Source organism: Punica granatum, chromosome 1 (assembly GCF_007655135.1).
Source record: "Punica granatum isolate Tunisia-2019 chromosome 1, ASM765513v2, whole genome shotgun sequence".
NCBI classification, from domain to species: domain Eukaryota; kingdom Viridiplantae; phylum Streptophyta; class Magnoliopsida; order Myrtales; family Lythraceae; genus Punica; species Punica granatum.
Genome location: NC_045127.1, coordinates 12162402 through 12185014, shown reverse-complemented (window position 1 = coordinate 12185014; position 22613 = coordinate 12162402). Strand labels below are relative to the sequence as shown.

The following is a 22613-nucleotide window of genomic DNA, read 5'->3' as shown; positions in this document are numbered from 1 at the left end:
TATATATATATATAAACAAAGCACGGATTCAATTCTCTCGCCACATCATCAAAAATAAGAAACGGAACTCTCTTACTTTGTCACATTATCATTTATGTATTAAAAATTTTTTTATATTAACTATACCATAGAATATATGTTATTTGTATATAGCACAATAAAACATATACAAGAGAACATAATATCTAGTAGACTATTTCATTAAATGCTATTCAATAAATTTTTTATATTCTTTATGATTAATTATGCAACTGTATACACGATGAGATCTAATTAGCTGCTTTTCAGAAAATTATGATTAATTAGCTGTTATTTAGGAAATCTTTTATATTCTTGTATGATTACTTCGTGAAAGAGACTTATGCGCAGTCAAGAATTTCAAGATATAATTTAATATAGTCCAATATATAAATTATATAGAATGAAATAGAGTCCAAATTATATGCATATATTGTATATATAGCGTTTGCTTATATGTGTGCATATATATGCCGTTTGCAAGATTTTATATATAATCTATATATATGTGGTTTGCATATATCTACTATACATATGTGTGCAGTTTATAGATTATGTATGCTGTTTAATATATAGAGCATATATATGCCGCCTGCATATATGTGCATACATATATATATATGCCAATTAAATTATATACAAAAACATATGTAGATTATATATGTCGATTTGACTCTTCTAATCTTTATATATATACATATATCTCACGAAAAATCAGAAATTGAACATATTGCTGGAATCTTTTAAAGAAGAGTAACATTCTGGTGTGCAACGTGAGCAAAGGTGACTATGACCTCTCTCTTCCATTAAACTTGATGAAGTGTGTTCTAGGCAAGACTAAATTCATGCTCACATGTGACTATAATTAATTTTTTTGTTATTTATATTTTCTATATCTAATTTTGCAGATTTTAAGGCGCTACAAAGATTTATTATATGATGAAAAAATTGAAATCTAAAAAATATACATCAAAATAGAGTGAAATTTACAAAAGTGTGAGATGCCGTGAATACAAGGAGTAACAAAATCATTAATTTTGACATGATTTTCTTGACGAAGAGGTATGTTTGCACTTTTTACTAAATATATATTTTCTTTCAACACAAAATTGGTTTATTTATTAAATTATCACTTCTCATGAAATTAGGGTTTCTTAATGCATGCAAGAAATAAAAATTCTCAATCAATTTGTTGAAATATTTACCTCATGAAGGAGGCTTAAACACTTTCAGTAATTTCAATATATAATTATACCTTCATTGAAATACTGCCCAATAAATGTTGATGTAAAGAGCTCTATGTTAGTGGATCGGCTTTGTCCAATCGGTAATAGTGGCAGTATTACACTTTTCTTTCTTGGATAGCCATTCTTATTCCCTTTTAATTATTATGTTTGAAAAATTAAAAAATATTTGTTCTACCATATAAATTTAAATAAAAATAAGTATGATTTTTAAAATCTTTAAGATAATTACTAGAATAATTCCTTGGAAAAATAAAATATTTGTCAAATATAAGTTTAAGATACGATAGAGATCGTAGAATTATATTTTATAATTTATATAGCAACCAAAAAAATTATAATTACATATTACAATATAATTAATTCAATATTCATGTAAAGAAAATTAGTAAATTATTATATTTAATATTCATAACATTTAATAGATAAGGGCGGCCGCGCAGCACGCGCGAATTCACCTAGTATTACACTAAAAATGCTCTAACTGTAGGTCATGGAATTTGATGTACGTGTAGTTATGGAGAGCTCTAAACTTGAACAGGTGTAGGCAATCTTGGATTTCTGGGCTTGACCTTCGGCTTGGGTCGACCGAGCAGCAAAGCATGAGAAATTTACCAGAAACAGAGAGAGTACGTATAAGAAATATCAAAACATACTTCTTCACCGAATTCCTGGGAATCTTTTCAACAATGCGTAACAGTTTAGATGAATGATTTACTAAGCTTCCTAAGAAAGCTAACCCATTGACAAGATTGATCAATACTCAGGATCACATGTTTATACAACAACTGAGGAGTTACTTTGATTGCATTGTCCTACTGATTATAGACACATCCATTTAAGTCGATAGTCAGGATCACGTGCATGTGCGACTATTGAGAATTGACCATTTGAGATGTCTACATACTGACCATTTATAGACAAGCCTTGGAGAGTTTGATCAAAATAGGTCTCCTCTTTTAGGCTTGGGATCTAACATGGACTCATTAAAGTTTGATCGAATTGCCTGAAATTGTTTGGCACTTTATAATTAACCGTTTCACCGTTAAAGCTGCAGAATTATTGCAGAGTTATAGATATGCAATCAATACTGAGTTTACTCCGCTCTACTGTTGATCATTGGATCTCAACTAGAATGATTGAAGCCAAAATTATGATAACAAAAATTGCAGATATCCCATTACTACTTCCGTTTCCAGAACAGAATCATGAAAGGAAACAATGAGTTGTTCAATAATTCATCGACTCAATTGTCATTCCTCGCCACTTCATACTTACAAATTACAAACAAGTAATTCAATTGGTGCCAAAGAACAGGTACGGTGAAATTTCATTAAAAAAAACACTCAGTTCAAAGTTGCAAGATATGGTTTTCAATGTGTGCTTCACTCGGTGGACAGAACATCCTCCCGCGGATGTCGGTACAGACGCTGTTTCAACCTCTTCTGGTCAAATGCATGCCTGAAAACACTGGGGCAGAAATTTAGTTAGTTGAGCTGAGTCGATCAGAACACATATTATAGATGAATAATAAATATTGGGCAATGAACCATCTCTAGGAACAGAGCACTGATCTCACTCTCGCACTCCCTTCTGTGGACTAGATCTCCATACACTTGCACAATGCGCAATTTACTTTCTAACAATCGAAGAACAAGATTCATCACAGTGAATAATTTTAAGAACCAGATCCAGTAATGTGTTCACAGGTTCAACCAGGAATTCAGTAGGGCAATACCATAGGAAGAAAAAGAAAATCTTCTAAGCATATACACTGAGTAAATTTCATTCGATGAGCAGCTCAAATCAAGAGCAGGCCGGCACAATGAGAGAACTGGATGATGAAGTGAAAAGGTAACGCTGCTTACTTATTATCCGTCTGCATAAATTTCAATTAATATTAGACCCACTTAATATTGCGATAAGTAACAGAAGATCACAGTAAGGATAAGATGGAATCATAACGCATCAGAATGTAAATCAAAGCTTTCTCGTTTAGACCAATGGAGCAGGCTCAACTCTTTTATCTCTGTTGTCTCCCCTCTAAATCCTTTCCCACAAAGCAAATGGAAATTTCAGTCCATTAAAATGTGGAAGCCAGTTGAAACCAGGAAGAATTATAAAAAAACTCTATACACCGGGCCCGATTCGAGGGACAGGAATGCCCTTCTTGCTCTATTGTCAGCAGTTGATGTCAAAAGTACCATTATCATGTCCAACAGCTCAAATGCACAGCAAGAGTTCCATCTTACACTGTCATAAGCATCTTTGAGGTGTCGAGCTGCATCATCAATTGCACCATGAAATTGAGGACCAATTGTTAGTAGCGTGTTGCAAGCGCCGGGAACATGGAAGCCATGGTAGACAAATGCTATTCCTCACCTGAGAGGTTAATCCAGATAGATAAATGTTGTGGCACTTCTGAATGAGGATCATAGTATCTTATCATCCAACTATTCAATTATAACAAGCATTGTTCCCAAATGTACCTCTATCGTCTGAAGTAATCGTGCAAATACTATGAGTGGGGCCCCGAGCTTTGCCACTCTTAATCGCAATGTTAAGATCCTAAGGGATCCGTGGAGGGGTGACTTCACAGGTGTTATTTATCCTTCTTCAATCTAGAAATTAAGAGATACTGAACATTGTCAAAGAGGAGCAAATTTAGTGTATTAACTAGAGAAGGAACATCTTGTTTCCTTAACCAGTTTGTCACATGCCTCCTAAATGGCAGCCTCGAAAGCTTCATATGAAGTGGGAACAATTGTGCTAAGTTCCGCTATCCCAGGCAACAACTGGTCTGGTCACTTTTCCCTGTTTTAGTGCTTCAAAAAGGTAATACTCATCTGGACCCCCGAGTTCTCCAAGTATAACCATCATTTTAACATGTGCTTGACATGTTGTGAGGGAAAAGGGCAGTCCTAAAATGATAAGAGTTGTGCATCAAGGGAGAGGTGTCCTAGTCTCATAAACCGTATGAATATCTTGTTCATGCTTTTATATAATAAAAGTCGTTACCTGCGGAATGTTGTTAAATCGCAAAACATGGTCAGAAAGAGTCGATCCAGGGAACACATATCTTCCAACTGCGATTCCTAGAAAGTATCCAAATGTATGTCCAAGTTAGCTCTTAAGTTACAAATACCACTAAATTTCCCCAGCAAGCATCTAGACAGCAAATTGGGATACCTTCATAGATTCTAATTCCATAAGTCACAGGAGCGATGGTGTTATACATTTCTTTACACATGCCTCCGTCTACAAACATGTTTCACTTTACATCACAAAAAGGCTGCTTGAAAATAGTTCCAGCAGTGTCTGTACAAGTTGCAATGAATGATGTTGTCAATAGATCCAGCAAAGTCTCCGATCTTGATGGCACCTGCTTGAATGCCTCCGACAGTACCTTGGCCAATAACAACCTGCAATACTATCGGGTGGCAAAGGTAGCTGGCAAAGGGAACCTCTCCATTCCCTTGTCTTTTTGTTCTAGCAATGAAAGTGTTCTAACAATTACTCTGTTCTGTTGATGATATCATGGACTTCACTTGTGCGCACCCGAATTTCATCTCGTCGGGGCACGCATGGGCACGCTCGATGTAACGCGACTTGGGAGTGTCCACCTTCCCGGGGACGCACGACGGGCACACGTGAGAAGGAGTTGTCACTACCTATTTACGACCTGAAGGTTGAGGGCAGGTGAGTCGCCCGGGTCTAGAAAATTTGGGATACACCTAGTATGCTAAGACAATAGTCCGTATGAAACCGAAAATTCCGAATTCGGAGGTTCTATTACGTGTGGGCCTATATCCCACACGCCCTTTCGGTACTCTAGCTTGATAGGCTTGCCATTTTATTTATTTACCGCATGATTTAGGGTTACGCTCGACTCGTCCGTTTTGACACCGTAAATTCGAAGAAACACTCCGACCGGGATTCTTACATGAATAAATGTACAACATAAACCCTTACATTGTTCTCTCAAATAAATAAATAAAATACAAATTACAATAACTGAATCCCTGTCGATTCGCATTCGACCATTATTCTGCTTGTGCTCACCATGTGATTTGAAAAGACTAATATTGAAATTAAGGTGCGCGCTTGGTGTATGGGGGCGTTGGACCCCGTGATTGATAGTTGGGACGTTAGATCTCATGTGCATTACGACCTAGGAATTCGGGCTCGACCTGCATAACAGACAAGTACGAAAATGTAACAAACAAGCATAGAAAAGCATGCAAGGGGTTCATTATTACCGAATTTACGTGAGTTAACCGATTATTAACCGGGATATCTAGGCATGCAAATCCTACCCTAAAGCAGACAAACGGGTGATGGATATAAATCGATCAAGGATCACCCCGAGAGAGTATTTCGCATTTGGCATTGTTTCGAAGACCTAACGGACGTGATGTCCATAGTCAAGTCTTGTGTTTGTGGGTTGCTTTTTAGGATTTATTTTGTATCGTGATACTATGGCTATTACAAGTTATCATAGAACATGGATTTTGCCCGAAAGTCCTAGAATCTAGTGCCTAACCCACTATTGCCCGTTTTGTCTTAAGCCGAGTGTATGGTTAGTTCGGTATTTGTATTTTGAGCCGAAATACCCGATCTAATTACCCATAATTATGTTAGAATAACAGAAACTCATCAGCCGGATAGAAAGGGCTATGCAGAATGAACATGCGACTAGACAGGTAGTCCGTCCCTTCCCTAATACCGTAGTGTTTCTCTTATTTTAACCTGAGGGTGTCGCTAAGCTACAAATAAACGATTTTTCCCTTGTAATAAAAATTATTTTCAAAAAAAGAGAGACTACGCGATGTGGGCCACCTCGGCCTGTGACCGGCGTCGACCGATTCCCTGGATCTTCTAGGGCTGTACAGGAACCCTGAAAGAGCCAAAGAAACGGTCAGTCTATCCGGAAGTGATCTAAAAAGGACTTCCACACCTCGACTCGAGTTACCTGAAATAGATGAAACCTCGAGTCAAGACGTGCAAATCCTTCCTAGACATCCATGCCACATCGGACCGCGTATCTCAAATTTTGTAAAGTTGTGAGTTTTTGAGAAGGGCACCAACGTCTGTTTGCAACCTGTCGACGCGTGTTATCGGTTAATTACCAATTCGTGCAAAGTTATTAGGGCCAAGTGACTTAATTAAATGTATGAACGTCCCAATTACCCCTTTGGTGGAATTATCGATTATGTTAATTAAAATTTACCAAATGTTTTAATTTACGGATTTCAAGCCGTCGGAATGGCCGTTGGTGGACTGCCCGATAAAACTCTAATTTCCGACCGTCTTGAAATTAAATCCAATTTTTAATCGACTTTACATTATTAAATCAATTCATGCGAGGTCTTAATCAAGGACATATTCAACATTCCAAAGCACGTGAATGTAGGCAAAAATAATCACAATGATATTTAATTTGTCGGTTTTAAGTCCGAGTGATTAATGAGGTTGGTTTGGTGTATTTAATCGATTTTATTTCTTAAGGCCAAGTGCACATGGAGTCCAGTTCGTGTGGGTTCGTTCTCGTTTCAAACAGTCAATTTGAAGTCTGATTCTTCAAGAATTCAAGTCCGTGCTCATATCAATTTTTTTATTACACATTCCCTTTTTTTTTTATGTCGAGTTCGTATTAATCATGTTCGTGTTACCTCTATCAAAATACTTATTTCACATCGATATCATTCATGCGAGCATCGAATCAACCGAAATGAGAGTCCTACACATGATACTAAGTCCGAGCCATGTACCTTTCTTGTGCTAGTGTCAAGAAGACTACGTGAAGATCTAAAAATCCGCAAGAGTCGAGCTCACGGGGTCACTATTGTCATGAGGAGGGATAGCGGCAATTGACCTCGTCAAGCATGGGAATTTGGACCTGAAAAAAGGGGGAGAAGGATAGCAAAACGAAAACAATGAACTCGGGGAAGAACTGGTCAGCAACAATAACTTGTAAGGGAGAAAAAAAAAATCGCAGCAGCTCGGGACAGGGAACTGCAAGCAGGAAGCTAGGCAACAGTCCAAGGGAACTCGAGGGAGTGGCAACAGCAGCTCAGGGTCAAGTGTGGCTGCAAAACGAACAGCCAGCAGACGCAAGAGGCACAGCGAGGAGCTCCAGTGGCAGTGGCTGCAGTGGCTTATGAAGTCTAGAGGGTGGTCGAGCAACAACAACGTAGCTTTGAAAAGGAAACAATGACCTGCAAAAGAAAGCCAGGGAGCGGTAGCCAGTAGCATGACAAGCATAATGTAACGAGAAGAAAAGATAAACGGAAAGGGCTGAGAGTTGGAAGCTTAGCTCAGAGTTGTTGCTGGTGTGTGACAAAAGGTAATTGCCAATGCTCGAGCTAAGCACTTCGTGCTGGCCTCCATCATCAGCTGGGAACAGAAAAAAGTTGACTTCTCTTCTGTTCGAGGTGCTTTACGAGCGATCCATTAGTTGGGTTGAAGTAATGAGAGCTGAGAGTCAACTGAAGTGTTCTCGCGGGAGAATCAAAGAGTGGACTGAGGTATTGTTGCGGGAAGAATGGGAGTGAACTGATCTGAAGGGGAATGAGAGTCGAGCTGGTAGAGGGAATGGCGCTGATGGGCGTGAGAGAGGTGGAGGAGTCGTGAGAAGGAGAGCACGAGAGCCCGTGACTTGTGAGCTCTGGAGATGATGAAGCTTGAATTGACGGAGGCGTGATCTTGGCGTGTAGCAGGGAGCAAGAGGGCAGGAGAGTTGGCCCCCTCTTCTGTCTGTCCTCTGCTGCCTTTCTTTACGTCAAGAAGAAGAAGAAGAAGAAGCTGAGGAGGTGGTTTCTGGGGAGTTGCAGGAGAGGAGCAGAGGTGGCGTGTCGAAGGAGAGGAAGGGGGGAAAAGGGTGCCATGTACTCAACCTTCTGACGAAGCAGAAGGAACAGAGCCGTGACCAGTGGTCCATGAGCTGACCTGAACATCCGAATTTTTCTTGAATTGTTCATGAACCTTTCCGTCTACATGATATTTTTCCTTGATTCCTACACGAGTTAGGCACATCCTTGTAAAATTTGAAGATCGTTCGACTTCGGGAAGTACTTGAAAGAATTTTTCTCCAACAGATGGTCAAAACTGGGAGATTTGGTTCTGATCTATAAGGAAATCTCCAATTCTATACTAATCTAGCCTAAAACACATCCCGTTTTTCTTGATTTTCTGAATCTTCAGTGAATTGGGAATCCGAAAACATTGGCCTTGCTCGAAAATACGAAGAATTGAATTTTTTATGGATTTTCTCCCTTGACTGGCAGAGTCTGTCCCGGTTTAACAGTTTCGGGCATGGCACGCTAAAAAATTCATAACTCTCTCTGTGTATTGAATCTTGGAATGAATGACCCGTCAAATTGAACCTAACTCGATTTCGTAGGTCAAACATATGAAATTCACCCTTTTAGGTTCAGGATTGATCAAGATATGATGCGTCGAATCCCGTGCTCAAGTTGTTGTATTCACTGTTTAGGCACCCCAGTTCCCACGAAATTTATCTCTTTGCTCGAATGGGCTCTCGACATAATTTTTGTGTTGAAATGCCCTTGACTCACCAAACCTTGATCTAAAAATACCGAACTTGGCCCTAGGATCCATGAAGATAGTCGTTCTCACCGAAGAAAATGATACAGAGACGTGATTTCCTCTTTGTCCACTGCTTTTGATTCGAATATTGATAATTCGTGTCTTACTCTTCGGGATCGACTGTGTGTGCCGCAAAATTCCATATGTTGCCCTTGCCATTTTTGTTAGAGTTCTAGAATCCTAGTCGGGAGCCTTGCTGATGTCCTATCTTGGAGCCGATGAACCAAAATGGGGTGCTGACAGCTTGCCCCTCTTTGGTTGTGTGCTCGGATAGAGGATGCAGCCAAAGACTACGAGAAGCACCCCGCTTGGCCTTGGTGACCGATTTGGTACCTCTCCCATGGTCGCTTGCTCTCCAGTTTTGGATGTATGGGAGAAAACCGTACGAGTATACGGACCTGTTGCGAGAGAAAAAGATAAATGAATTGTGGCAAGGAAGCGAAAAAACGTGAATTTGTAACTCAAAGCAGTAAATGCGAGGCCGAAACCCGTGAAAGCCGTAGATGTGGACAAGAAGTCCGGAAAACAAACAAATGCAGACGTGAAGTCCGAAAAACAGTAAATGTGGACTCTAAGTCTGAAAAGCCGTAGATGTGGACGCGAAGTTCGGAAAGCACTAAATGTGGACGCGGAGTCCGAAAGCAGTAAATGTAGAGGCGAAGTCCGGAAAGCGGTAAATGTGGACGCGAGGTCCAGAAAGCAGTAAATGGGAACGCGAAATCCGGAAAGCAGTGAATATGAACGCGAAGTCCGAAAAACAGTAAATGCGGATGCGAAGTCCGGAAAGTAGTAAATGTGGACGCGAAGTTCAGAAAGCAGTAAATGGGGACGTGAAGTTCGAAAAACAGTAAGTGTGGACGCGAAGTCTGAAAAGCAGTAAATGAGGACACAAAGTCCGGAAAGCAGTAAATGTAGACGCGAAGTTCGTGGACGAAAGGTCCAGAAAGCAATAAATGGGGACGCGAAGTCCGGAAAGCAGTGAATGTGGACGCAAAGTCCGAAAAACAGTAAATGGGGACGCGAAGTCCGGAAAGCAGTGAATGTGGACGCAAAGTCCGAAAAACAGTAAATGCGGATGCGAAATCCGGAAAGCAGTAAATGTGGATGCGAGTCCAGAAAGCAGTAAATGGGGACGCGAAGTCCGAAAAACAGTAAATGTGGACGTGAAGTCTGAAAAGCAGTAAATGAGGACGTGAAGTCCAGAAAAATAGTAAATGCGAACGCGAAGTCCAGAAAGCAGTAAATGTGGACGCGAAGTCCGGAAAGCAGTAAATATGAACGCGAAGTTCAGAAAGCAGTAAATATGGACGCAAAGTCCAAAAGCAGTAAATGGAGAGGCGAAGTCCGAAAAGCAATAAATATGGACGCGAAATCTAGAAAGCAGTAAATATGGACGTGAAGTCCAGAAAGCAGTAAATGTGGGCATGATGCGAAAATGCAGGGAATGCAGAAGCAACGAATAGTATTAGGGAATGGCGGGGGGCGTCGAAAAGGGGAGATTCTGATTCGTTGGATTTGAGTTCAGATTAGGCTTATGACGGCGCAATGGTAGGTGTTGTTCGCCGCTCGTTCACCGCTCGTCGCATGATTGGGGATTGGTTGGACAACAGCGTCATGTGCCTTCCTGAGGGCCATCCATTTGGGTTGAGATTGCATCCGTTGGAATTGACAATTCGACCCTCATTTCGGGGCGTGTCTCGAGCCTGGAGAGTTTGCTTGCCGTTGGGTCAGAGCTTTGCTTAGGACACTGTCCCGAGAGTGCTGAGTCGTCGGATGCCGACGTTGCTATTGGGGCAGTCACGCGACTTGCTGGTGTCGCCTAGCTGAAGGCTGGGGCCCCATGAGGAGCGATTGGTTCACTGGGAATGTGCCAGTTGTGTGACGAGGAACTTGAGCTCTAGGGTGGAGTGCCTACGTACCCCGACGGATCAGGAATCAAAGGTTTCACAAGAGGTTTATAAGCTTTCTAGCTTGACTATATTCTATTGCATTACTATAAAAAACAAATTGCCTCAACTTGGCTGCTATGCTATTCCTGGGTGTGACTCAATGTCATAATTATAATAATATAATGATCATCCATCAATCAGAACCCGAAAAAACCGAGGCAGAGAAAGACAGCTGCCCATTGGTTTATGTTGCTCTTTTCTTGAAAATATTATTATTATTATTATTATTACTACTACTATTATTGTCCGGTCAATAGAATAGGCGTTTATCAGAAGCTCCCCAATTCACTTTGTTTAAAAAGCATGTAAATTATTTAGCACGAATAACTTAATCTCAAAGCGGCACAAGAAATAACGAATCTTATCGCAATAGATGGTCTAAAGGCTTCCACTATTCCCATTTTTGGATATTAAAATCGGACAAGTAATTCTTTTCTTGCACGAGGCCCTATGGCCTTCTTCACGGGCAACTGCATGATAATGTCTAATGTAATGCTAGATCATTTCCACTTATTCACATCAAACATGGTACGCTGACTTTCATCATTATAGATTTTATGGGTGCGCAAGAAATTTTCACACGAGGCCTAGTGTCACTTCCAAAAGCATTGAAAGAGCTATAATTCATGGATATAAAGCTAATAATAGAATCCCAAGATCAATTATGAAAACCAAATAAGATCATGTTCAGTAAGCAGAGCAACAATTCTCTTGATCCTGTCAAATCATTTTTACAGCAGCATAAACCCTGACTAGTTGCAGATATAAAGGAGAAAATAATATGGAATCACCATTTGCTAGAACCGAAGAACGCAAGATGACCAACAAAATTGAATAATAGATATTCCAAGAAATATCCCAATGAAATAAATCTGACTTATAGGCTCAAAAATTGCAGGAACTTCTTGAAAGAATACATCTGAACCTGATCTGTAAAGAATCCTTGCGAAATCATGTCTGTATAGCTGAGATGTATCTTCACTTTGATACTTAACTGAATTCAATACTCGTTTGGAGCTCGAAGAATAACTGATCCTGACGCCGATTTAATGGGGAACTTGACCAATGGGGAACCTGAGGTGCTTCCCTCTACCCATCTTAATAGCATTATAATAATTATGTAGATAGGTCTCGAAAAGTATACTTAAGTCCCAAGTTTATTCTTTAATCAAGCGCAAATAAATTAATGAACATCAACCTCTGAAAAATCTTACTAATATATCAGTAAAGTATTAAAAGTTTCTCATAAGTAAACAGGGTAATTAAGTTCGAAACTAATCAAGTAACTAACATAACAACTAAAAAAGGAAATCACAATTAAAACCCAGCCACATCTGCTTCCAATTCAATTCACCTTTGTTCTGAAGCCCCAATTTAGATCTTGCCTTTTACTTCTCCAATTTGGCAATCCACTAAATCAGTCCGTGAACAAATCCCTCTCTTACTTAGTTCAGAGAAAAATAAAATAAAATTCCAGCGGATTAACCATCTACTTGCCAATTTAGTTCTTCGATTTGCTCATTACCATCGAACTCACACAAAACATATATTCAGACACAAGAAGAAATCAAATCGTTAGCACATACATAACACTTCCATAATAAACTGATTTCAAGCTCAAATTACTACTGCTTAAGGCCATTCTCCAAATTTCCGATTCCAATAAGTCTCCTAAAAAATCAAAATAAACCACATAACTTACGCTTTCTATTTATGTATCACATATATCCTTACTTCGCTCCAGATCGGATCATTAACCAATTTATAGAGAAGGAACATGATTTAAGAAAAAAGCAGAATATGATTAATAGGAACTCAACACATACATAATATGACAATAATTTAGCCAAAAACAATATCAAGTCTTCTTTATTTTTCCTTATCGTCAAAAATTCAATCAATCACACTCTTTCTACTATTCTTGACCCCCAGATCATCCTTATATGACTTTCTTCCTATTATGAGCTCCTAATCAAGCTCTCTATCACTGTGTTTCTTTCAAGCAGAACAACCCTCTCAAATATAAGCCAAGTCAAATTATAAATATACAAGAATATCAGTATACACGTGCCAAAAGTCTATATTTTCATTGTTTACCAAAAGAAAGAAGGAGATTACAAACATGACAGCAAATCCTAAATTCAATCGGAGATCCGAATAATATTCCAACAAACTAAATCAAATATATATGCTCAAAGAATTGCAAGAACTTCTGTAAAACCTTATATGTAAAGCCCAATTGTTTAATGATATTTTCAATCCTCAACTGCTTAATATCAATTTCCCTATTGTACAGTGTATATATAAATTTCAACAAACTCACCTAAGCCCATGCTTATTCACCAACAAGTCCAAACCATAAATAACTCAAATGTTTATAAGCATGGAATTTAAACAAACCTGATCAAAATCTTCACAATTATCAAAAAAAAAATCTCGGGGATCAAACCTCAAATTAAGTCTACAAGATCTCCTAACCGATGCTTTGATACCAAAATTGTCACGACCCGAAATTTCAACAGAATTTTCTCTATATTTCCTCGATATACCTTATCCCATAACTATTCATATAAAAACATGCTTTTCATAACTCCCAAAACATATAACTAATCCAACAAGCTCTCACATATATATTTATATAAATATAATTCCAGCAGAGCTACATCACTAAACCAACTAGACAAAAGTTTTAGGTCGTAACATTTTCAAATACATTCTATACAAAAAGAATACCTATCAAACAACTAAGGTCCCTACCTAGTTCTCCAAGCTGATCCCCGATATCAAAAATGGTTCTTCTGTGCAGCTAGAAACTTATATGGAAAATATATGCAGGGTGTGAACTGCATGTTAGTGAGTACTATATTCCAAAGTAAAATGAATTAATATTAAGTAATAATATTTTTTTAAACTACTAAATATTCATATAGATAATACTAGCATAACCAAGTCCGTCATTTAATTCACCAACACAGCATATTATACAATACATACAAATACATACTAAATTCATTCGTAAACAATCAATTATCTTTATAACCATATAATAGTATTAGAATTAACTATTAACTCAGCACCACCTAACACGCACACACTAACTACATCAAGCTTCAGAAAGCAACACAGCTTCCACAGAACAACTTTAAATAATCTCAACAATCATCACATTTATAGCAATCAAACCAGACAAATAATATACAACACGACCAATCAATATAGTCATAGGGTTGCATTTTCTCGCAACAGAATTATGACGGTACCGTTACCCCGCACATCTCATTCATATCATTCTCAACTCTCAATATCTATATCTCATAAGCGGGGGCTGCCCATTATCCTCTGGCAATAGGAGTCTAGGAGTCCATTTTATATCCTGCCGGATCAGCGGCCTAGGCATTCATTTTTGTATCCCACCGGATCAGCGGTCTAGGCGTCCCTTTTTATATCCTGCCGGATCAGCGGTCTAGACGTCCCTTTTTGTATTCCACCGGATCAGCGGTCTAGGCGTTCTATTTATATACCGCCGGATCAGCGGTCCCATGGCTATAATCAAACAACAATCACAAGCATAAATAATTGCAACAATGTCATCTCACCTCATATATTACACCAGCACAATCCCAATCACATTACAATGACATAATATTATCATGACACATCTCATATTCAATAAGTATACATAATCACACTGCATATCTCAAATCAAAATGAAACATAAAAGGCAATATCTCTCAAATCAATACACACAACCTAGCAAGACCGATTTCTTAATCCCTAACTATCACAATATTCCTCTTAAATAATTTATATAACTATGATACATCATTTCATAAGGGAATAGAGTACTCACGTGACACACACACACACACACACACACACACACACATATATATCATTTCACAATAGAATGAAGTACTCACCGAAAACCCTCCAGAGATAGCAAATTCAGTCAACACTTCAGAGTGCAAGGTTTCAGTCTCCACGATCCCTATTATTCGCAAACATTAGATTAGATAATAAAAATATAGCACCATCACAGGAACTTTCGATACCACCCACAATCTTCCTTACAGCCTATTATTTTCAATAAGTTTCGATTTATATATATATAAATATAGATATCATATTCATTATGTCCATTTCTCATCTATGTCAAAAATTACTTAAAACAATCTCCATAACTCCCATTTAAACGAACCTAATTGTTCTTGTCAATTTCCAAGTAAATGAAAGATTTATAAAAGACCAAAAATATATAATCACCATAATAACAACAACCAGATAATATTCTATACAAGAAATTTGACATCATAAAACTCAATACAGCAAAGCGTAATCTCTTAGCATTGTTTACCCAATATTATTTATAAAAATTTATAATAACTTGTCTAAACTAAAATTACAATATTAAAACTTTAGTAACTTAACAACAACAATATATATAGTTGAATTCACTAACCATATATATAGCTAATACAAATCAAATTACAATCATTATTCTTCAGCTACCTCACCAACTCCCATAGCTAGCTAGGTCCCAACTTCCTCAAATATGTACATTACCTATTCCTCTAAAAGAAATGGCAACCGAGTATGTAAGTCAACTCATAGCACAAAATATATAATATATATGTAATTATATGTTTTAATGAACATTTACCCAAGCTCCTAGAACAAGGCAATTTAAAGCTCCTTTGGCCATAAACTAACACCAATAATACTACTCAAACTCCTCCATTGAAACATATTTCTATATGCAATCACTTCAAACCAGCAAATGCAGGAGGTTCGACATTTCATCGCTAATATAAAGCAACTTGATTAATAAGGAAAAAAATCTGTTAGTAAACCCAAATATAAAATGAGTTCTCTATGCTTAATTAATCAACACCGGAAAACCTTTAATTCCTTCCGCATAGTGTTTTAATGAGCTCATATATACATACAAACTTCATGAAAAAAAACAACACAACGGTATTATCAAGCAATCCACCATTTAAGAGAACTCAACTTTCACGGATCAGCTCTCGCACAAACAATCACATCAATTGCAATATTCAATTATAAAATCAACATGTGAATTTCATCCTCCATTGAACCCTCATCAAGCTTAAGCAATCTCATCTAATCTATTCCTTTAGCTCAAAATAAGACTAAACCCAAACAAATAAGAGGGGAAAAATCTAAACTTAAACCCAGTAGATATCGGTGCTAAGACCATGGAAGACCAGCTTACCGTGCACTTAGCAGTTCGTCTTCTTTGTGGTTTCTGCAACTCAAGCTGATCCTCTCTCTCTCTCAATCTCTTTGTTTCCCCTGTTTCTTCTTCGACCCCAGCCAAGAAAAAGACAGAACAAAACGCAGGGAAAGAAGGAAGAAAGAAAACAAATGAAATGGAAAAAGCAATGGCGGTGGCAGTTTGGCTTAAGGGGAAATAAGGGCCACGTGGGACCCTTTTCACCCCTTTCTTTTCTTTTCTATTTTTTTTCCCTTCAGCAACATAAAGGTCCAACATATAATATATACATATTTATATATATGCATATGTGTATGGATGGATTTTTTTTTAAAATATGCCAGGTCTCACAGTTAAGCAGTGGATGAACACGACTTATTATTATTTTTGGTCACAAAGAAGGCCAAAGGCCTTGTATAATGAAAAATAACTCATAAATAACTAATAAATAGGTATAAATAATTCCTCTAGGTAACTGTTAATACAATATACAGTTTCATTACAACTATTGCATTAGGATACATATAAACTGGACCTTGCACATTTACGAAATGAATATTTTCAAAATGCTGAATTTTTATTTTTACATTGCCATGACTTCATAGAATCGTGTCTTGTAATAATTGTGTTTGGTAACTTCCATGAATAGCATCAGTGAGTTATTTTCCAACAATATTTGATTTCATGACAATTTCGCAAGTGATTATTTTATTTTATATATATTATATATTGATTCAGCTGCGGATATAATGTATGAATATGTTTCAAATATTTAGTTCATACATAAAGATGTAGTTTAGATTTATAAATTTTATTTTGCATTTTCTTTTTATATATTGTTATGCCAAATCCTTATTTTCAAATTTTCTATTTCTTTTTTTGCCATAAATTCCTATAATTAGTGGTTTGTGATAATTTATATATATGCTTAAATAATTATACTCAAAAACATTTATTTTCACACGCGTATTTATTGTTTCAGTAAAACATGTGCAATAGTAATTTTTCAAATGATTCTTGCATTAAATGCACTGCAGACAATTTTTATTATATGATATAATAGATGTTTAGTCCCTTATTTGCATCACAAGCATATCTTAAACACAGATGCAGCCTGGACCATCAATAAAACATGCCTCTCCGGGACTCTTCAACTTTTGAACGGCACTCCTTCATTATCCTGGTTTCAATCCTCTAACGAAGATACACCTCTCCAAGCAAAAGCCAAAGCAGCCCTTCTCGCACTATCAATTTCTGCTGAAAGAGGATTGACGAAGATATGGTTGAGATGTGATGCCTTGCAACTTGTGAATGCTATTCTGCACCCTGGTAGCTCCCCTTGGGAGATTAAAAGCATAATTGAGGATATTTCTTTAGCTCTTAGTTTTTTCTCTTCCTGGGTTTGTTCTTGGGTACCGAGGGAGGAAAATTCCATTACTCATGACTTAGGCCAATTTGGATTATTGTCTAATGCCCCCTCGCTTTGTATGTTTCAAGGATATCCCAACCTGAGACTCTCAAACTCTATACTTAATTCTTGTATTTAATGAATTATCTTACTTATAAAAAAAATAGTCCCTTATTTGCATGTAAATTATATTATTTAAAATGCATTGCGTCCTCCTTTAATTACCAGTAAAGGACATGAATATATTAGAGATACCCAATTTACACATACTGATCAATTCAGTTCATACTTATAAATTTTATTTTTAGTTTTTTTAAAGGGTAATAACTTAGGAAAAAGCATGAACTTTGTACTTTTTCCTAAATACAACACAACCTTTGAAAAATACTACAAATAAACACGACCTTTAGAATTAGTTGTGATTCTAGCACGACATTAATTATTCCGTTGAATGTAATAGTAACGATTGGTGTGGCGTTAACAGTACAACGTGACACAACATAATTGCACTAGTGTGGCCTCCGTGCTTTTAATTAAAAATAATTCTAAAAAAATTAAAAAAGAAAGAAGCATAATTGCGCGGGGGGGGGGCAGGGGCCAATGGTGGTGGCCACAACGGCAGCCACCACCCCTCCAATCGACGTCGCCGGCTATAGCAGAGGTGGCCGACCACCTCAATTGGGAGGGTGGTGGTCACAGTCGGGGCCCCCACCAATGGAATCGAAAAGCCCTCAATTTTGGGATTCCTTTGATTCTGTTTGTGGGGCCCCAATTGCGGTGACCACCATCCTGATCAAGGTTGTCAGCCACCTCTGCTATGGTCAGCGACCTCGTTTGGGGGGTGTTGGCTACCGCCGCGACGATCACTATCAGCCTCTTCCGCTTCCTTTAATTTCGCTCCTTTCTTTTGTAAAAAATAAAAAATATTTAGAAAGGTGTTGATTCCTTTCTTTTTATTTTTTTTATAAATTTTTAGAATTATTTTTAGTTCATAAAAATATGTAGGCCCCACTCGTCCAATCGTGTTGTGACATGGCATCGTTAGCGCCACATCTACTGTGACCGTTATATTTGACGGAATAATTAATGCCGTGTTAGAATCACAACTGAATATAATGGTTGCGCCTTTCTGCAACATTTTTCAAAGATCGTGCTATATTTAGAAAAAAGTGCAAATGTCGTGCTTTTCTAGGTTATTAATCTTTTTTAAAATTGTTGTTTCACAACCTTATTTTTAAATGTTATATTTGTATTGTTTGGCAACAAATTCATATAATTGGTGACTTGTAATAATTTCTATATATATGCTCAATTATTTAAGAGGGATTATTCTAATATCCAATTTTAATTTCCATTTATTATTTAAATATATAGTTTACAATAGTAACTTGTAAAATAATTGTAGGGTTAATTGTTAATTTTACTATAATAAAGATTGTTACTATTCTAGCCAATGTGTTCTATTTATTATATATAATAGTCGAAAGGCCTACGCTTATGAGTGGACTAGAGTTTTTAGATATAATCCAAAGAAATAGTAAAACAAACGTTTATTTGTGACTAAACTTGTCCAGGAGGAAGTGAGTTTTATTCTTCTTCTTTTTTTTGTCATATGCAATTTTGATAAAGTTTCTACGTTTATCTTGTGAGGTCGAGACCTTTATTTACAGAATACGTGTTAGATATATATTTTTGTGCTTTTATAATAATGGGAGATCCATCGGTTCATAGGATAGAATATGTTTTAGATTGTTATTTTGAAAGATAATGGGAGTGTATATCCACAATCGGTGAGTTTTTCTTTTATATAAATACATAAGTACATATAAAAAAGACTCTTTGACTTTTGTAATTGAAGAACTTTTGAAACTATATCAGTGATGTGATGAAATTATAACATGTCATTTGTTATGTTATGATTAGTTATACTTTAGAAGTCATTCGACCAGGAGCCATCTACGTCCTACATGGCATACCCGGTGAGTTGCATTAGCTTTTATAATTATATATAGATGTACATAGGTTAATAATAATTTCTACTTTTTTTTGGTAGAATTATTTGTTTGTTATGTTTGCATATTAAGTAACATTTATTTTTAAAATATTGATAGCAGATCATCTATTGCATTGCACGGTTTGTTTTGCTTTTACTGGATATATAGGGAGATAGATATAGATATATAGACTACGCCTTTGCCCTTCTCATGAACTTTTGATGGTGTTTATTCTGTTCAAATTTGTGGTAAAATATTACTGAAAATAACTAATATGAATTAATTCAAACTGTTCAGTACTTGTTTTTCTTAAGTAAAATCTCAAATTCGAGTCTTATAAATGAAAAAATTCATACTAGGAGAATTTTATCCCATTACTGTACCAACTCAGTTTGAAGTAGATTTGTTGTGATCCACTTTTCGAATACTAGAGTACACAAAAAAAAACATTATTGAAAATAAAAAAAATTCTGAATAAATGTTTTAATGTTTTGATAAAATGTATTTTACAGAAACTTTAATAACGAATGCAAAATACAACTATGAGAAGAATATGAATAATCCTTTCACCAAGTGATATAATTTACAACATATGCGTTTTCATAAATGATTTTCGTCTATTAATTTAATGCCACTAATATTGCATGAGACCTGAGAGGGATTGATCAACAATGTCGATTACAGGAATAGCATTTGTGAAATAAATATCACGAAGATTTCATCCACAGAATTAAGCCAGCAAGTTTTTCTCAAAAACAATTTATCGTCGATACATAAGTAAAGTAACTTTAGTGAAAATGAAACATCAACTAATTAAAATGAAGGACATCTAATTATCCTTGAACTAATTCTGCCGATACACTTGGCATTTAGCCTATTGGCAAATCAAGATGGAGAGTACAAAAGCCCGCTTAGGCAGCAGAGCCAGTTAAAATCCTCCTCCGGCCCCACCGCCGAAACCTCCACGGGAGCCACCGCCGAAACCTCCACCGCCACCTGCACCACCACCTCCACCAACACCTCCCCCTACGCCACCACCTTTTCCACCGCCGAATCCACCACCAGCACCACCTCCTTTTCCGCCTCCAAAGCCACCACCGACACCTCCTCCAGCACCGCCACCATGTCCACCCCCAATTCCTCCTCCTCCACCCTTTCCACCTCCAAAGCCACCACCGGCACCTCCGCCTGCACCACCACCTCCTCCTGCACCACCACCAATGCCTCCTCCGCCGCCCTTTCCACCTCCGAAGCCGCCACCAGCGCCACCCCCTGCACCACCTCCACCGCCTATTCCTCCGCCAGCACCACCACCCTTTCCACCACCTATTCCTCCACCACCACCCTTTCCACCACCAAAGCCACCGCCAGCACCACCACCTTTTCCGCCACCTATTCCTCCGCCACCGCCTTTACCACCTCCAAAGCCACCGCCAGCTCCACCACCGGATCCTCCTCCGGCGCCACCACCTATTCCTCCACCACCACCCTTTCCACCTCCGAAACCACCACCAGCACCGCCGCCGCCACCGGCACCACCGCCGTATCCTCCTCCTGCACCACCACCTATTCCTCCACCACCCCCCTTTCCACCTCCAAAACCACCGCCACCGCCGAAACCTCCTCCATTGCCTTCGGAGAACGTGTCTTCCTCGATTCTCCGGCACTCGGCTATACCGAGGAGCAACACTAGGAGTAGGCTCAATATCCCGACATGCTTACGAAGTTTTCCCATTTTGAGAAGACAAGGAAGAGCTCAAAACCAAGAAATGCTTTGCTTCTTAGTGCTTAGAGCTATGAGGTCTAGGCCTATTTATAGTTTAGGCACACAGCTACAAAATGGATTGAGAAGATACTATCCACTGGTCTCAGATAACGTGAGATCTTGTAGAACAGATAGTTGTCAATTATTCAAATTACCTCTGCGTCTCCAATTTTCCCATGTAGGGTCCACTATACAAATCGTAAACGCGTCGGTCGATATGACAGATTAGATCAGTCTACTGAACTGTGATCAAGCAGTAATGATATTTTCCGAATGTGATACGAATTGCATTAATGCAAGTAGTTGAGATCTAATTTCTCAGAATTCCACATGCAACTGTTGGCTTTTGAGAATGTACTAATAATTTTTTTTCGATTACAAGCGAGGCTTATGAGTTTATTATATTGAAATAAAAATTTAAAATATCTAATAAAAGAGCACCGGTAGTCCCGCTGAATATCGAAACTGAGACCTCTCGATTATCAGGTGGAAGATGCGTCAGTGCAGTATACCCTCTCTTGAGTACTAACGTTTTACTATATGCAAAGGCACGCAAATTTCAACTCAATTAGGAAAGAAGAATTAAAAGGCCGGTGAATTCATAAATTGCATGCTCCCCATTTCCTCAACTACTCGATCGATCATCTGATGTACAGAATAATAACTAATACCAATAATAATAGTAATGCCAATTTCTTTTCTACCGACCTCATCGTCTTCATAATATAGTTAGCATAAAACCAGCTTTGAATCTGTTCACACACACACACACACTGAGATATATATATATATATAAACAAAGCACGGACTCAATTCTCATGCCGTCACATCATCAAAAATAAGAAACGAAACTCTCTTACTTTGCCACATCATCATTTATGTATTAAGAAAATTTTTTATATTAACTATACAATAGAATATATATTATTTGTATATAGCTCAATAAAACATATACAAGAGAACATAATATATAGTAGACTATTTCATTAAATGCTATTCAATAATTTTTTTATATTCTTTATGATTAATTATGCAATTGTATACACTATGAGATCTAATTAGCTGCTTTTCATAAAATTATGATTAATTAGCTGTTATTTAGGAAATCTTTTATATTCTTGTATGATTACTTCGTGAAAGAGACTTATACGCAGTCAAGAATTTCGAGATATAATTCAATATAGTCCAATATATAAATTATATAGAACGAAATATAGTCCAAATTATATGCATATATTGTATATATAGCGTTTGCTTATATGTGTGCATATATATGCCGTTTGCAAGATTTTATATATAATCTATATATATGTGGTTTGCATATATCTACTATATTATATGTGTGCAGTTTATAGATTATGTATGCTGTTTAATATATAGAGCGTATATAT

At 37.4% G+C, this 22613-nt stretch overlaps 1 protein-coding gene and 1 long non-coding RNA gene across 2 annotated transcripts; both read right to left on the bottom strand.

The window, feature by feature from the left end:
• Window positions 1-13420: 13420 nt before the first annotated feature.
• LOC116198485 lies at window positions 13421-16203 on the bottom strand. Its single transcript, XR_004155328.1, has 3 exons — window positions 16056-16203; window positions 14740-14807; window positions 13421-14362 (listed from the first exon to the last, which is right to left on the bottom strand). It is a non-coding gene; the product is annotated as an uncharacterized LOC116198485 (long non-coding RNA).
• A 3894-nt stretch (window positions 16204-20097) lies between these two features.
• On the bottom strand, window positions 20098-21312 carry LOC116195969 (glycine-rich cell wall structural protein-like). Its single transcript, XM_031525437.1, has 2 exons — window positions 20814-21312; window positions 20098-20783 (listed from the first exon to the last, which is right to left on the bottom strand). The coding sequence occupies exons 1-2, from the start codon at window positions 21190-21192 to the stop codon at window positions 20386-20388; spliced, it is 777 nt and encodes a 258-aa protein (XP_031381297.1). The 5' UTR covers window positions 21193-21312; the 3' UTR covers window positions 20098-20385.
• Window positions 21313-22613: the final 1301 nt, after the last annotated feature.

What these genes read in the sequence shown, in the direction of transcription:
- LOC116195969 (XM_031525437.1), bottom strand. Translation starts at nt 21,192, where the DNA reads ATGGGAAAACTTCGTAAGCATGTCGGGATATTGAGCCTACTCCTAGTG. An exon ending in TGGTGCTGGCGGTGGCTTTG is followed by an intron (nt 20,784 to 20,813) that starts GTGGTGGAAAGG and finishes GTGGAGGAATAG; the next exon opens with GTGGTGGAAAGGGTGGTGGT.